The sequence below is a fragment of the Falco punctatus genome (genome assembly GCF_963210335.1).
Source record: "Falco punctatus genome assembly, chromosome: 5".
Lineage (NCBI taxonomy): Eukaryota > Metazoa > Chordata > Aves > Falconiformes > Falconidae > Falco > Falco punctatus.
The window spans coordinates 82,642,212-82,657,239 of NC_137584.1; the positions used below are offsets into that span (position 1 = coordinate 82,642,212).

At 39.4% G+C, this 15,028-nt stretch overlaps 1 protein-coding gene across 5 annotated transcripts in view; it reads right to left on the reverse strand.

The window, feature by feature from the left end:
• Positions 1-15,028, reverse strand: part of ARID4B (AT-rich interaction domain 4B) — a 94,356-nt gene that overhangs the window by 12,306 nt on the left and 67,022 nt on the right. For 4 of the 5 annotated variants that reach the window (XM_080388908.1, XM_080388909.1, XM_080388911.1 and 1 more), the window contains exons 17-19: positions 12,228-12,476; positions 5,606-5,690; positions 2,257-2,449 (exon numbers count right to left, since the gene is read on the reverse strand). In XM_080388908.1, coding sequence (XP_080245034.1) covers positions 2,257-2,449; positions 5,606-5,690; positions 12,228-12,476 — 527 coding nt within the window. The remainder of the gene's footprint in view (positions 1-2,256; positions 2,450-5,605; positions 5,691-12,227; positions 12,477-15,028) is intronic. The other variant, XM_080388912.1, reaches the window with a different exon arrangement.

A 15,028-nucleotide genomic window follows, 5' to 3' on the forward strand; every position in this document is an offset into this window, starting at 1 on the left:
GAATTTGAAACCTTATTTCCTGTTCTAGTAGAAGGTACAAAGGCTAGATCGGAAACTAGGAATATTCTTTATTATACAGTACATCAGGAATTTCTGAAGAGGTCAAGAGAGCATAGAGTGCATTAATCCAAAAAATACAAACTTCTGCATAACTAACCAAAACAGAAGTTGAAAAATGTGTTTAACATAAAAACTCTATTTCTGATGGGTTACAAATACTACTATTATCTGCCTTTTCCCAAACCCCAGAACAGAGACACTATTTTCCCTGGAGAATCCACTCTGTCTAAAGGACAGAACACCAGAGACACTGGATAATCTCCAACAAACTAACCTGATTACCTGCCTAGAAAAATGAAGGGAAAGCAATAACGAAAGGCACCTGGAGAAATATATGAACAGTTAAGAGTGTAGGACAACAGTAAGAAAACTCAGGGTCAGGAATAAATAAACTGAGAAAAGAAGAATAAAGATATAACGCCCATTTAATGGGGAGAGATAGGGATACAAGGAGAAACAATAAAAACTGGCTGAAATACATGGTTAACTCCTTGATTTGTAATTCATCCATTTTTGTTGACATAGCCAGTTTAACTCTTCTCTTCCTACTGCCCTTCTCATTCTCAATTCCTCACTAAAACTCACCACCTCTTTAAAGATAACAATGTAACCAATGACAGAGAAGAAAAGCAAAACTGTCAACAAAATTCACTGAAATGATCAAAGCTGAATTAACTTTTTTAAAAAAGGTTTAACTGAAATAGGATTAACTAAGAGAAGAGCATACTAACAGAGAGAAGAGATGTACAGGACAAAATACCTTGAGAAATGTCACCGCAGGTGTTTTTCCTGGTTTGTTTGTTTTAAGTTAAAGTAGAATTTAAGATCCTGCCTAAGACTCAATCTAAAAGCAAGTTTTACACAATCCTTTCAGTGTTGTTTGCATTTTTCTAATTAAACATTTATGGTAGACATTTTGGCCTAAAGTTCCAAGAACTTTATCTATCTATATCTTAACACTTAAAATCTATCTATCACTTAAAATGGACTTCTAACACTTGTCTTTCTCATAACACAGAGGATCAAAACTACACTACTAATGTAAGAGGTATCAAAATTTGCTATTTGAAAGAAAAGCCAAGAATGTAACATCTGAAAAAACAACCAAAAATGAGGTCCATCAAGTTTTCCTCTCAACCTATTTACTTTGCTGCACCCTTCAGAGGAAAGCTGAAAAGCATTACTCACTCTAGTAGAGGGGGAAAAAAAGTAAAAGTTTTGAGCAAGAAGCTCTAAAATTGGAGGGAAAAGGAAAAGTAAAACATTCGAGCCTTTCATACTTAAAACCAAAAACGTGCAAGTACCAGAAAAAAGTTAATCCCCAGCATGAATCTATGTGGACTTAAATTATAAGAGAATTGCATACAATTAAAAGCATTTCTGGAAAAGAATTATGTAATATGGAAAACATTTAGCTTTCCAAAATATTAGAGAGTGTATGTCAAATTGTGCTTTTGTAATCAGAAGTTAATTACAGATTAATTATAGCACTAATAATACTATAATTATCATCACCGCTAACTGCTTTTTTGTTTCTCATTTCCTCAGGAAATGAAGCTTAATAGATTATGTTGACTGTTATTCTACCTACAAATTTGGAATCCAGTGGCCAATGTCATTTAAGTTAAATCTGAAAAATTATTAAATTCATACAAATCTCAGAAAAATTAGTGGTTACCCAAACTACTTATACCATGCATGATTTCTTTTTCCGAAGGCATGCACTAAACTAAGGACAAAGAGAAATAACTAGTTACTATAATGCTGCTGTATATGTGTGGGAAGGGGAAAACAATGTTGGGAACAGCAGACATGCTGACAGGAAACCTAGCTTGATTAATTCAGTTTTTCAAGGGGTATGTGTGAAGTCATGGCTCCTAAAAATTACATAAATAAAAAAATAAATATTGAGAAATAATACAGGAAGCAAAAATGCTTTGCTGTGTATCAAACAAATAAAAAGGACAGCAAAACAAAGGATGTAACTCTTCAAACTGTTAACATGAACTGAATCCACAATATCTGTTTTCAGAAACTGCAAATATTGCTTTCGTTCAAAGGTTATTTCAGAAGATCTTATAATTAGCCAGACAGACTCAAGTGTACAGTTGCATCAGTTGTTCTACATTGTCATTTACTACTGTTTAAAAGCCATTTACAGAATGAAAAAAAAATTTAAAAAATTAAGTACAATACCTTGTAGTCCATTAATGATAGAAGTAATTTCTATTGATTTAACTGGAGCTTGTTCGGTATTTTTGGCTTCAGTGCTGTCAAGTTTGGGCCCAGTCTCTGGTGATGTGCTGGTGTGAAACGGTGGTTTTGACATACGTCGCAATTTGCAGTTTTTAGGAGAATACTTCTCTTCCTTCTCTTTGTCAGTTTTATTCTATGTGAAAGAAAAGGATGAAAATTCTTCTCACTTGAGCGCACACCTTAACATAGATAACTTTAAGTGCTGCTTAATTGTAATCTTAAACATTCAACTTGTAAAGTAAAGCTTTCCTCCTGTTTAAAAGACTACAAATACCTTGCTTTGGTCCATGCCAAGACGTTCACATCAAAGATGAAAAAAAAGGAAAAGCAACAGAGCCAGAGCTGGAGGAGCAGCAGCACTGCAGGGTGCCAGGCTCAGCACTGGCAATGCAGGGCAACGACACCCTACTCGAGAGTTCTGGAACAGAAAGTCCCGGAACACAAGAGGAAGTTCCGGAACACAACAGAGTGTTCCGGAACACAAGAGAGAGTGTTCCGGAACACAGAGACAGGCCCGGAACACAAGAGACACAGCCCGGAACACACAGAGTGTGTTCCGGAACACAGAGAGAGGCCCGGAACACACAGAGAATGTTCCGGAACACAGAGACAGGCCCGGAACACACAGAGAATGTTCCGGAACACAGAGACAGGCCCGGAACACAGAGAGAGTGTTCCGGAACACATGAGACAGGCCCGGAACACAGAGACAGGTCCGGAACATAGAGAGTGTTCCGGAACATAGAGACAGGCCCGGAACACAAGAGAGAGTGTTCCGGAACACAAGAGAGAGTGTTCCGGAACACACAGAGTGTGTTCCGGAACACAGAGAGAGGCCCGGAACACACAGAGAATGTTCCGGAACACAGAGACAGGCCCGGAACACAGAGAGAGTGTTCCGGAACACATGAGACAGGCCCGGAACACAGAGAGAGTGTTCCGGAACACAGAGAGAGGCCCGGAACACAGAGAGAGTGTTCCGGAACACAGAGACAGGCCCGGAACACACAGAGAGTGTTCCGGAACACAGAGAAAGTGTTCCGGAACACAAGAGAGAGTGTTCCGGAACACAAGAGAGAGTGTTCCGGAACACAAGAGAGAGTGTTCCGGAACACAAGAGAGAGTGTTCCGGAACACAAGAGAGAGTGTTCCGGAACACAAGAGAGAGTGTTCCGGAACACAAGAGAGAGTGTTCCGGAACACAAGAGAGAGTGTTCCGGAACACAAGAGACACAGCCCGGAACACACAGAGTGTGTTCCGGAACACAGAGAGAGGCCCGGAACACACAGAGAATGTTCCGGAACACAGAGACAGGCCCGGAACACAGAGAGAGTGTTCCGGAACACATGAGACAGGCCCGGAACACAGAGAGAGTGTTCCGGAACACAGAGAGAGGCCCGGAACACAGAGAGAGTGTTCCGGAACACAGAGAGAGGCCCGGAACACAGAGAGAGTGTTCCGGAACACAGAGACAGGCCCGGAACACAGAGAGAGTGTTCCGGAACACAAGAGAGAGTGTTCCGGAACACAGAGACACAGCCCAGAACACACAGAGTGTGTTCCGGAACACAGAGAGAGTGTTCCGGAACACAGAGAGAGTGTTCCGGAACACAGAGAGAGTGTTCCGGAACACAAGAGAGAGTGTTCCGGAACACAAGAGAGAGTGTTCCGGAACACAAGAGAGAGTGTTCCGGAACACAAGAGAGAGTGTTCCGGAACACAAGAGAGAGTGTTCCGGAACACAAGAGAGAGTGTTCCGGAACACAAGAGAGAGTGTTCCGGAACACAAGAGAGAGTGTTCCGGAACACAAGAGAGAGTGTTCCGGAACACAAGAGAGAGTGTTCCGGAACACAAGAGAGAGTGTTCCGGAACACAGAGACAGGCCCAGAACACAAGAGACACAGCCCAGAACACACAGAGTGTGTTCCGGAACACAGAGAGAGGCCCGGAACACACAGAGAATGTTCCGGAACATAGAGACAGGCCCGGAACACAGAGAGAGTGTTCCGGAACACAAGAGAGAGTGTTCCGGAACACAAGAGAGAGTGTTCCGGAACACAAGAGAGAGTGTTCCGGAACACAAGAGAGAGTGTTCCGGAACACAAGAGAGAGTGTTCCGGAACACAAGAGAGAGTGTTCCGGAACACAAGAGAGAGTGTTCCGGAACACAGAGACACAACCCAGAACACAGAGAGAGTGTTCCGGAACACAGAGAGAGTGTTCCGGAACACAGAGAGAGTGTTCCGGAACACAGAGAGAGTGTTCCGGAACACAGAGAGAGTGTTCCGGAACACAGAGAGAGTGTTCCGGAACACAGAGAGAGTGTTCCGGAACACATGAGACAGGCCCGGAACACACAGAGAGTGTTCCGGAACACACAGAGAGTGTTCCGGAACACACAGAGAGTGTACTGGAACACAGAGAGAGTGTACTGGAACACAGAGAGAGGCCCGGAACACAGAGAGAGTGTTCTGGAACACAGAGAGAGGCCCGGAACACAGAGAGAGTGTTCTGGAACACACAGAGGGAGTGTCCTGGAACACAGAGGGAGTGTCCTGGAACACAGAGGGAGTGTCCTGGAACACAGAGGGAGTGTCCTGGAACACAGAGGGAGTGTCCTGGAACACAGAGGGAGTGTCCTGGAACACAGAGGGAGTGTTCTGGAATATAGACAGAGCATCCTGGAACACAGAGACAGTCCCGTAACACAGAGAGAGTGTTCCGGAACTCAGAGACAGGCCCGGAACACAAGAGAGTGTTCCGGAACTTGGAGAGAGTCCCGGAACACAGCTTGGGTTCCAGAGGCAACTGAGGCAGAAGGAAAAGCTTCCTTGCACCCCATTGCCCAAGACTATATCATAACTTAAGCCTAAATATCAAGTTTTAGAAAAATGAATTTTGAAAGAAATGCTATGAAATAAAATGATGCACATACACACAAGCTAGTCATACGTTTGCTCTCCAGAATCAGCAGAGGAAGCTCCCAAATTTCACACCCCCACCTTCAAGCTGGTTCACACCACTGAAGATAAAATCAATCCTTTTCATTTGTTTCCTACAAATGCATATGTCAGTGTCAAAAAAAGCAAGAAAGAAGGAAAGAGAAGCTTCTCATCCCAAAGTGAAAAAACAAAACCTTGATGAAAAAGGTTTTAGCTTTTAAAAAGCTAGGAAGTTGCTTTTACTGTCAAGCATTTGTAAGTCAATCAAAAGGTTAGAAGCTGGGGGAAGTACTTAAGAATATATCAAACCGAAGTTGGGGGAAACAAGGAAGAAAAAGAAACTACCTTTATTTTCTTTCGATGCTTAATTTTTGGTACATTTTTATCAGCTGGTCTCACGATCTTGTCTGCCTTTATCCATTCGTCATACCTAAACACAAAAGAAATTGTACACATTTATGGTTTTAAGCAGATAATCATGACATAACAAATTAACAGAGGAAAAAAGTTATTAGCCATATAAAAACTGAATTGGAATTTCAATAAAGTAGTAATTTGTGTACTATTCAGTAAGTGAGGTTTCAGCTAAGGTCCAGCTTTTCATATGCTAGGACATATAGGGCAGGGTTATTGTTTTGGTTTGGGTTTTTTGGTTGTTTTGGTTTTTTTGTTTGTTTTTTTATCCTTATGGCTAAAAGTGAAAGCTGGTACTTTTCCAGTCTGCAGTGAACAGCAGGAAATTCACATGTACAGGTAAAACAAAGTATCAAAACAGTAATTCTGTATGAATCTCCAAGAGGTATACTTCCTATTTACATTGTAAAACCTTAACAATAAAATAAATCCTTACAAACTTGTAAAATGTGACCAGTTGACAAAAACTCTTTCAAGCCTGAGTGTCTGTGAAGTGGTATCTGGAGTCACTAACTAGCTTACTTTTGAGTTGCTAACTTAACACAAACACTTCTCAATCCGGTTTCCGTTAAAGGTTTCCATTTTATATCAAAAATGATACTAGAGGAAAACATACGAAACAGAACCAAGATATTAACAACAAATACCTTATCACCCAAGGCTGCACCTATTAAATACAAATCCAAGACCAGAGAAGTACATTCTTATTAAGAACGTACTGTGACTATGGTACTGGACTTGTCAGTTTCATTGTGTATTTCTGAAAAACCTCAAGAATCAATTCAAATTTTTTTCTCCCAATAAACAATTTGCTGTCCTACTTCAACTGTTAATTCAAGAACCATCTGAAATAGGTCAGTTAAAATTTAGTATATATTAACTTTTGCCTCAACGTACAGCCACACAAATTCTGATCACTCAAGGTGAAACATGAAAACAGAGGGGAACAAACCAACAACAAAATAACAACCCCAAACCACACACACCCAGAGAACTAGTACAAGATGGAGCTCAGTATAATACACTCATGACCACGCTGGCTTTCCAGCTGGGCTTACTTGACCATCATTCTGATATATACAACTGTTGACACAGTCCCAATTCAGCTTCTTTGCAACTACTACCAATTACATCTGCAGTATTGACATAGAAATTAAAAAGGATTAGAGAAAACTATGCAAATTTCCAACTTGCTTTCCTGTATACTCCAAGTTAAGATCTATGCAAGGGATTCCAGAAGTTAAATACTGTCTTTTATTAACTGAAATTTCACATGATATAGTGAAAAATGAGGTGGTCTCTGAAAAAAAAAAGCTTTCCAAAACAATTCCTTGGGCTTTTTTTCCTCAAATAAAATTCACAAAATCTAGCAGCAGACCACGCAGACTACAACATGCCAAGATTATCTATACTGCTGCAGATACAGCTGTAACTGTGCTAATTGACATGTAGGTGAACTGGCTTTCTCTCCAAAACTGAAATATAACTCTACAGTGTGCTTTCCAGGATGGAAAAATCCTGTATTTTGTGAGACTGTGGGATATCCTATTCGAAGTAATCTTTGTTCAAGTCAAAGATGTGCTTTCCAGTGGAAATACTGCTAAGTAAACTGCCAAATGGACTTTGCAACCCACATAAATTTAAGAGTATTTCATTAGGTCTGAATGCATGCAGAATAACAGCACTAGGACTGGAGAAATATATGGTGAAAAAATCAATTATTCTGACAGTGTCCTTTCGGCCTCAAACATGTTGCTATATATACAGAAGTTGTATTTACTCATTCTATGCATTTCTAAGATGAAAACAATCTTTCCCCTATGCAACATCTGTGCACTGCACATAGTGTTGGTGGTTCAAGGTAACCATAGTGCCTGTTGGGATGACAGCTGACAGACTAGGGAACATACTGAAGCGAAGGAGGAAAGTGCAGAATCTTAAGAGAGTATCTGTAGATACCACAGGGTCTTAAAATTGTTCCAAGTTAGAAGCAGTGGTCATAACTCCTCAACTCAGGAAGCACAAGTTGAAAACTTATGTGTGACATCCATAGTTCCTGGCTGGAGCATATCCTGCTTTACTCCTGACTGCACCTGGAACAGCAGTCAGACCCTGCAAGGAGGCTCAGCATCACAGAAATCTTAAATTTTCTCCAAGGAATCAGATGCCCACGCTTCACACCTTTGCAAGGCACAACTTCTTTCACTACTTACACACCAGATGCATAAGGTTTGCCTAGACCTGCAGCAACTGGACCCCAGGCTGAAACAGATCCTGCCAAATGGATACATCCCAAGCCACAGCTGACAACCTGACCCTGAATTACATTCTCCTCTACAGCACACCAGATGCCAAGCTGCAACTGAATGATGTGTGTGACTCAGACTAGAGCCTTTCTTTATAAAACTGCACCCTATTAAAATAGGAAAACATACTTCATCACTAATCTTGCCTTAGACAGCCTGTTCACAAAATAAAAGAAAACCAAAAACATTCTGAAAGACATTCTTCAGCTTTCACTACAAGAAGGATGTGCTTTCAGAAGATCTGGCTCTTCTTACTGCAGTGCCGTCTTCCACTCCTGCTTACCTCAGCTCCCTGAAGCGAGCAGCTGGGTATGGAAAAGAAGGAGGTAAGATGGGGAGGTGTTCCTAAAAATGTTTTCACAGACTTCTTTGAGAACCAAGAGGAGGGACTCAGTAAGAAATTACTGTTTATTTATTTTTAAAATAAGGTTTCATATGAAACCCTGGAATGCCTTCAGAAGAAACACCACCTTTGCCTTACCAAAACGAAGACAAAGATGAGGCAGTAAAGACAGAAGGTTTTCTGCCTTGCTGGTTAAAATGAATGCCTGCCAGGAAAGTGGGTTTGAATGGGAAGGAAGGAAAGAAGGAAGAATGAAATAAATAGCTGTATCACAGAAAAAATAGTTGGCACTTTGTATAAAGAGTACGTACCGATTCTACTACATACATATGTACTGACTGCAAGCTAAAATAAACCACAACATATTCCCAGAGATAGCATAGTCAATCCTCCACAAAAGTACTAGAGGGGAAACAAGGAAGAAAGAGCACTTTTCCAGCCTCTAGATTTATACCAGCAAAGGTACCACTTCCTCAGGAAGACAAGTGACCTCAAGGAACTAGCAAGCCTTGGCAAATTCACTGAAAAAGTTCCAGTATACTCCCTGTTATGTGCTGACAAGGAAGAATCAAACATTTACTTTGCCTGTGGTCAAAGAAAGAAAGAGTTTTAACCTTACAACCAAACGCTGGAATATTAGATGAGGACTCTGAATTTTTATTTTTAATTTTTAATTTATATAATCCCCCCCACACCCCATGACATGTACTACTCTCAAGAACCTGAAATCTGCCTACACGTTCCTTTAATTTCAGTGGTTGACTGTTACGTACAAAATTTGTATATTGTTAGTGCTTCAACAAATTGAGACTGTAATTAGCATTTTCACTTTCAGACTTCTGAAAGAAAGAAATGTTGAAAGCCTTAGCTTTAACCACTTGAAATATTCAAGACTAACATGTCTTGTGATACCATACCACAGACAGAGTTAAAACAACCTAAACTCTTTTCGAATATGCACCCTCTGTCTTTAATTATGAGAGTATACTGCAGCAGAAATTCACCTAAAAACACTTAGGCAATGAACTTCTCTTTGTACTGGCAACTGAAAATTAAAATTACGGCACAAGGAACTGGTGCCGTAGGCCCCAGGGAAGTTTTAGTTCCATATAAAGCATACAAAATTCAGAATATGACTGGCCTGTTAGAAGAAATACAGTTCATCTCATAAGCTTTTTCTGATTAATACATGGTATCATAAGAAGTTCTCTCTAACAGGGTAGAGACTTTTACCATTCCCTTTCACTACCAGTCAAGCTTCACTGAACACTAATTCTTTACCTTTATCGGAGACACCTATCACCTGAATCTCAGGAGCTAATAACAAGATCCTTTAGCATGAAGTAGTGCAGCTGTATACTGCCATAAGCTCTATGCCATTTTTGTATTCTCCATTTACCATTTTTTAAAAAATAATCCAGTCGTTAAGTGTCAGTGGTTCCAATGCATTTAGGAAAAAACCTAACAAAGATGAATACTGTGTTTACCAAATTCCATTCCAAGTACCCCAAAAAGCATGCACACACACACAATTATTCTGAATCCCAGACCGACACTGAAATTACCTTGTGATAAGAAACAGTAATAGTTATTTAGAATTCCCGATCAGACGTAGGAGTTTAAAGAACAGACCATTAAATGGTGTACTGACTAAAAGGGGAAACAGGAAAGTCAACTTGAAGGGCTCGGAGAATGACACACAAAAAATCCTGGATGACTAGAAAATCCTAGCTGAGTACATCCCATGACCTAATGTTACAGTACCTGTCCCTGCTAAACACTAGAAGTAAGCTACAATTAATAAGTAGAGGAGGGAATTGCTACCTATCCAACTAAAGCAGTTATTCTTCTAGGTTATGACTGACTAAAAGCCAGATCAAGTTATTACATCATACAAGACCTGCCTTCACAATACTAAAATACCAAAGCATTTAGGTACTGCCTTAACCGCAGGCTTACGTACCCTTTCTGGCAAATCAGGAAATTTAAGTCATTTAACCTAAATTTTAAAAATTAGCCACATTTAGCAGAGTCCACGCGCAGTCCCATAGCTAAATCTCAATGACTTGTATCTTTTTCAGTGAAGAATCCTACTCCCCCAGGCCTTTCAAAGGGCTCTTTTGAAATACCAGGTAAGAATATAAATGCAAGTCCTGCTGCCAGAAAGCCCAAATGACTCCCCTCACCCTTCAAATGAGTGCAAGTTTACTGAAGATTCTTTTCTTATCAAATATATCTTAGCCACAGAAATAATGGCTCCAATATCAATCCACGTATTTGTTTAAAATGCAGAGTTCAAAAAACAGAGTATTGATTTCTCCTTTAAGAACCAGGGTGCTGGGATGTCCAAGGTGAAGACTCATTTTTGTCTTCTCATTTCTTCAGATTTAAAGTGGTACTGCTCAAGTAAAACAGATCATCTCGCCTTACAGCAGCTATTTTACTCAAAAAGGAAACTCCCATGTTTACACGTGAATTCCAAAACAAGAGTTTAAAAGCAATAAACCTCTTGGAATGGTACACAGTAATCCTCAGCGAGTACGATGCAGATTTCAGCAACTCATGCTCCTATGGAAGTCCTCCCCAATAATGTCCAAAACGCTAGTCACATTCCAAATCCCACCTTTAGCAGGCTGCATCTCTCCTAATGTCTTGTCTTCATAGCCCACTATGCTTACAGATGTTGCCTGAAGACAGTTTATGTAGAAGATTATATTCCTGTAGATCAAAATTCTACAAGAGATCAGTTATCAAACCCAGCAATATCTAGACGTTCCTCCTCAGCAGTGGCTTAGGTGGTCCTGTCTATCACCAGGCTCAGATGCAAAGAGGTGCAGTCAAGGGAGGGAGAGAAGTACCATGCCTCTCTAATTGTGACCTTTGCTAGCAGATCTTGCTAGCACTGAATAAATGAGATCTGTCCTGCCCTCTTTGTCAGAGGTAGGATGCTAATCAAAATCCAGATGATAGAAGAAAGTCATAAGAACCTCAGATTTTCCAGAAGAAGAAAAATAAATAAAAAGTACAGCAGATTTGCCTCAGGCTTGGGGTGGGGTTTTTTGTTTTGGCTTTGGCTTTTTTTATCTATAAACGCAGTAATAAAGTTTAAAAGATGACAGCTGAGGACAATGAGCAGATACGTGGAAACTGAGGAAAAAAAGCAGGAGACCTGGTAATTGGCTTAAAAGCCACTCAGAAGCTTTAGCTTTCCTACTGTTTTCAAAGCTGCTTCAAGTTTTAAATGGCAAAAATGGGATCTAAAATGGAAAAAAATATTAATACTTCCACTTATTTCTATTAATGCTATGTTAAAAGACAATAAAAAGCATTTACTCCTGCATACATTAAGAAAACACCAGGCTAAGAAGAGTCTAGTTTGGAAGCTTGAGGCAGCCACGGGGGAAGGACGGGTAGGGAGGGGTGGAACTCAGATCTGAATGAAATGCAATTATTTGTTGCACACTAATTTGCCAGTAAGAATCTTGTACTTCTCTTGTAAAATACCATACTGCTAATGTACTCTCTGCTTCACTGAGAAGAACGTGTATACAGACTCAGCTAAGTGCACTATTCAAATATTGTATGAGATAAAATTGGCTTAAGAGAGCCAGAGGAGGAATTTGTGAAAGAGTGAGCTGTCATTTGTTGTGTGGAGATATCTAAAAATAAGATGGGGAATGATGGAAGCCTTCTTTGAACGTCATTTTAAGATGATTTTCTAAGTAACTAAAGTACTGCATTTACATAGTATTAAAAATCTAAGTTTCATACAGTACAACGACCTTCACAGAATACCAATACTGAAAGTTTAGGACTCCAGATGTCTATTAATTTAGTTTTTAAAATACACAAGTGTATTTTAGAAGTAATTCAAGAAGTAATCACTAACTAAAACTCAAGTTACCTCACGTTCCATCCACAGTAGTGCACCAAGTAAAGGACTTCTCCACCTTCGATGTCAGAATCTTTAATACTAGCTTCATACATTTTTTGATTTTTCCCTCTTCCATACCGCACTTGGACTTTCATGCCTGGTGGATAGCATTCAAATTCTTCTTCCTCATTGTTATTGTTGTCTTCCTCCTCCTCCTCCTCCTCCTCCTCCTCCTCTGCTTCTTCTTCATCTTCATCTTCTTCCTTATTCGTGTCATCTCTTGAAAGGTTTAAAAAATTGTAGAGTTAATATGAGATACTTCATAAGCTTTTCAGTTCCAAACCACATATATTGATAAATATTGTGGATGCCTTAGAGACTGGGGAACGGCAGGCTCCAAGTATGTGAAACTGCACTATGGCCGAGTAATATCAGCAAAATAGGATAAAGCAATACACACAAAATCCAGTGACTGTAAGGTGCAAAAATGACTTGACTAAAAGAAAAAAAAAATCCATCAAATCTGTATGAGCAGAAGTTGTTGAAACTCATCTTTATAAGATTCTTTCATGCAGTCCCTTTACATAGTTTTTTTTTCAGCTCAAACTCATCCTTCTCAATATAGAGAAAGTTCCCTAAATACCATTTTTCAACCTACAAGTTTTACAAGTGCTTCTTGAAACTTGCTTCCCTAAAAGATCCTTGCTTTATTATAATAAATAACCTCCATCTCAACACCTTGAAGTGACTGCAACCAAACCCAGATTTTAGGGGGAAAAAAAATAATTAAAAATCCCCAAATCAAAAACCTTTATGCAAGATTATTTAGTAAATCAAGCAACCTGTGCTAATTTATGACCTTGTCACTCCTTGCCAATTATGCTAAAAGTCTTCTAAATATAAGTCAAACTTGCATTTAATTATTATATAAATACACAAGCAGGTGTTCACTGCTTTCAAAAGTAACCTAATTTTGAATATGTATTTAGATATTTCGACCAATTTTCAGAAGCACTAAGAACTCACAAATCCTGCTAGTCTCACTCAATGGCAGCTACGGGCTGCTCAGCGTTCTGAAAATAATCTCCAACCAGCCTAAAAAGGCAGACTACATTAGAAAAGTTAATGGGGGGTGGGGGGGTAATCTTTTAATCTTAAACAGCTTTACAAAACAGTATTACTGGCCCTCACATCATTCTAGTCCCCCACTCTGTGCAATACAGAATAGAGCAGGGATGTTTACTAAATTCACAGTAACCACAGACCACTAAGAATTTCAAATCCTGAAATGTGGAACAGGTATGTTTGGATGTATTATAGACTGGGTAAGAAAAGACGAGTACTTCTCCAAGCCTGACTTATACCAATATTTAAATTAACATCAAAAACCCATAAAAGTCTGTATCAATAATCTGAAACTTTCCATGAATTTTTCAGTAGAAAGTAGTCAGATAAACCAAGCTACTTTCTCTTTGCAAAAGGGTCAAACCGCATTTTAATTATTCAAATTCTTCTTTGTAGAAGTAAAAATGCAGTATTATTATCTAACTAGCTGGCAAAAGAGAATTCAGAACAGTAACCTAAATTCAACTGTAGTGTAACCACATAGATTTAATTAAATTACTTCAGAAATTAATGTTGCCACATATATATACACACACACAATATAAAAACATATATATATATATATGTGCATACACCATGAGACAAATGGAATGATAAAAATTCCCTCTGTTGGTGTATTAACTGAATCAAATCACAGAACATACATCTGTTCAGGTATACGTGGCACAGTCCAGACAGTTTTGTCCTGGAAAGCCAAGATATTCAACTTATTATGTATTTTCAGTGGGCTACTTTGAAAGAAATTAAAGCCACCAGAGCTAGAAACACAACGTAAATGAATGAGCTCTGAAAGCTCACTTCATCTCCACTACACATCACATGGCAAAATTCACTTCCCAAAGAAATCACGAATAAAGGTCCCCAAAGACACAGATAAAAAATTCCTCAACAGAGTTCCACAGCTAACAACAGAAAGCACCAACCAGCACTTTAAATGCTTTTAAATTATACTCTGCTGCACTAAACCAAAACTCCTAGCTAATTCAGCTTCACAGCTATTATCATACAAAAGCTAAAAAAATTCCTTGGCATCAGGAGCAGAGCCACCACTGCTCAGAGAACATGAGCTTATGATTTCCCATTACTAACGAGACTTTTCAAAATTATAACAAACCAAATTTGGCCAGATTTTTTTTTTCTCCCAAGAACTGGCAGCACAAACCTTGACTGCTGTCTGCAAAGAAATGCACACCTATGGGGGAGATTCAGTATTTTCCAGACATTGGCAATTACGGTGTCAGTGGCTCCCTGGAAGCTGAACAAGTTTGGAGTCTCTCACCTTAATCACCCTTATGGCTTCCTTGGTGTCCCAACAGATATTCTACAAAGACTCCGTGACAACACCAGAACTTCTCTGAAAGAGATGTGTGAAACCCTCATTGTGAAGTTGAGTAACTTGGATGGTCAAGATGTGAAGAGTAGACTGTACATAGGTGGAGGGAATGTCAAGGAGCAAAAGAAAAATGGAAGCAGAGATGGCTGCACTTAAAAAGTATTCCTAAGGAGTGATCTGGTTAGCGATCATGAACCAAAGACTTCAAGAAACTGAACAAAAGCAAAGAACAATCATCATTTTGGAGCAGAAGGAAACACCATATTGATATAGCTCCTGGAGCAACAACAACAAAAAAATCCCAAGCAACAAAAAAAGCCCCCTAATCCAATGGTTACAAGGAAGAAAAGTTTTGGGTTTTTTTAACCAGGCC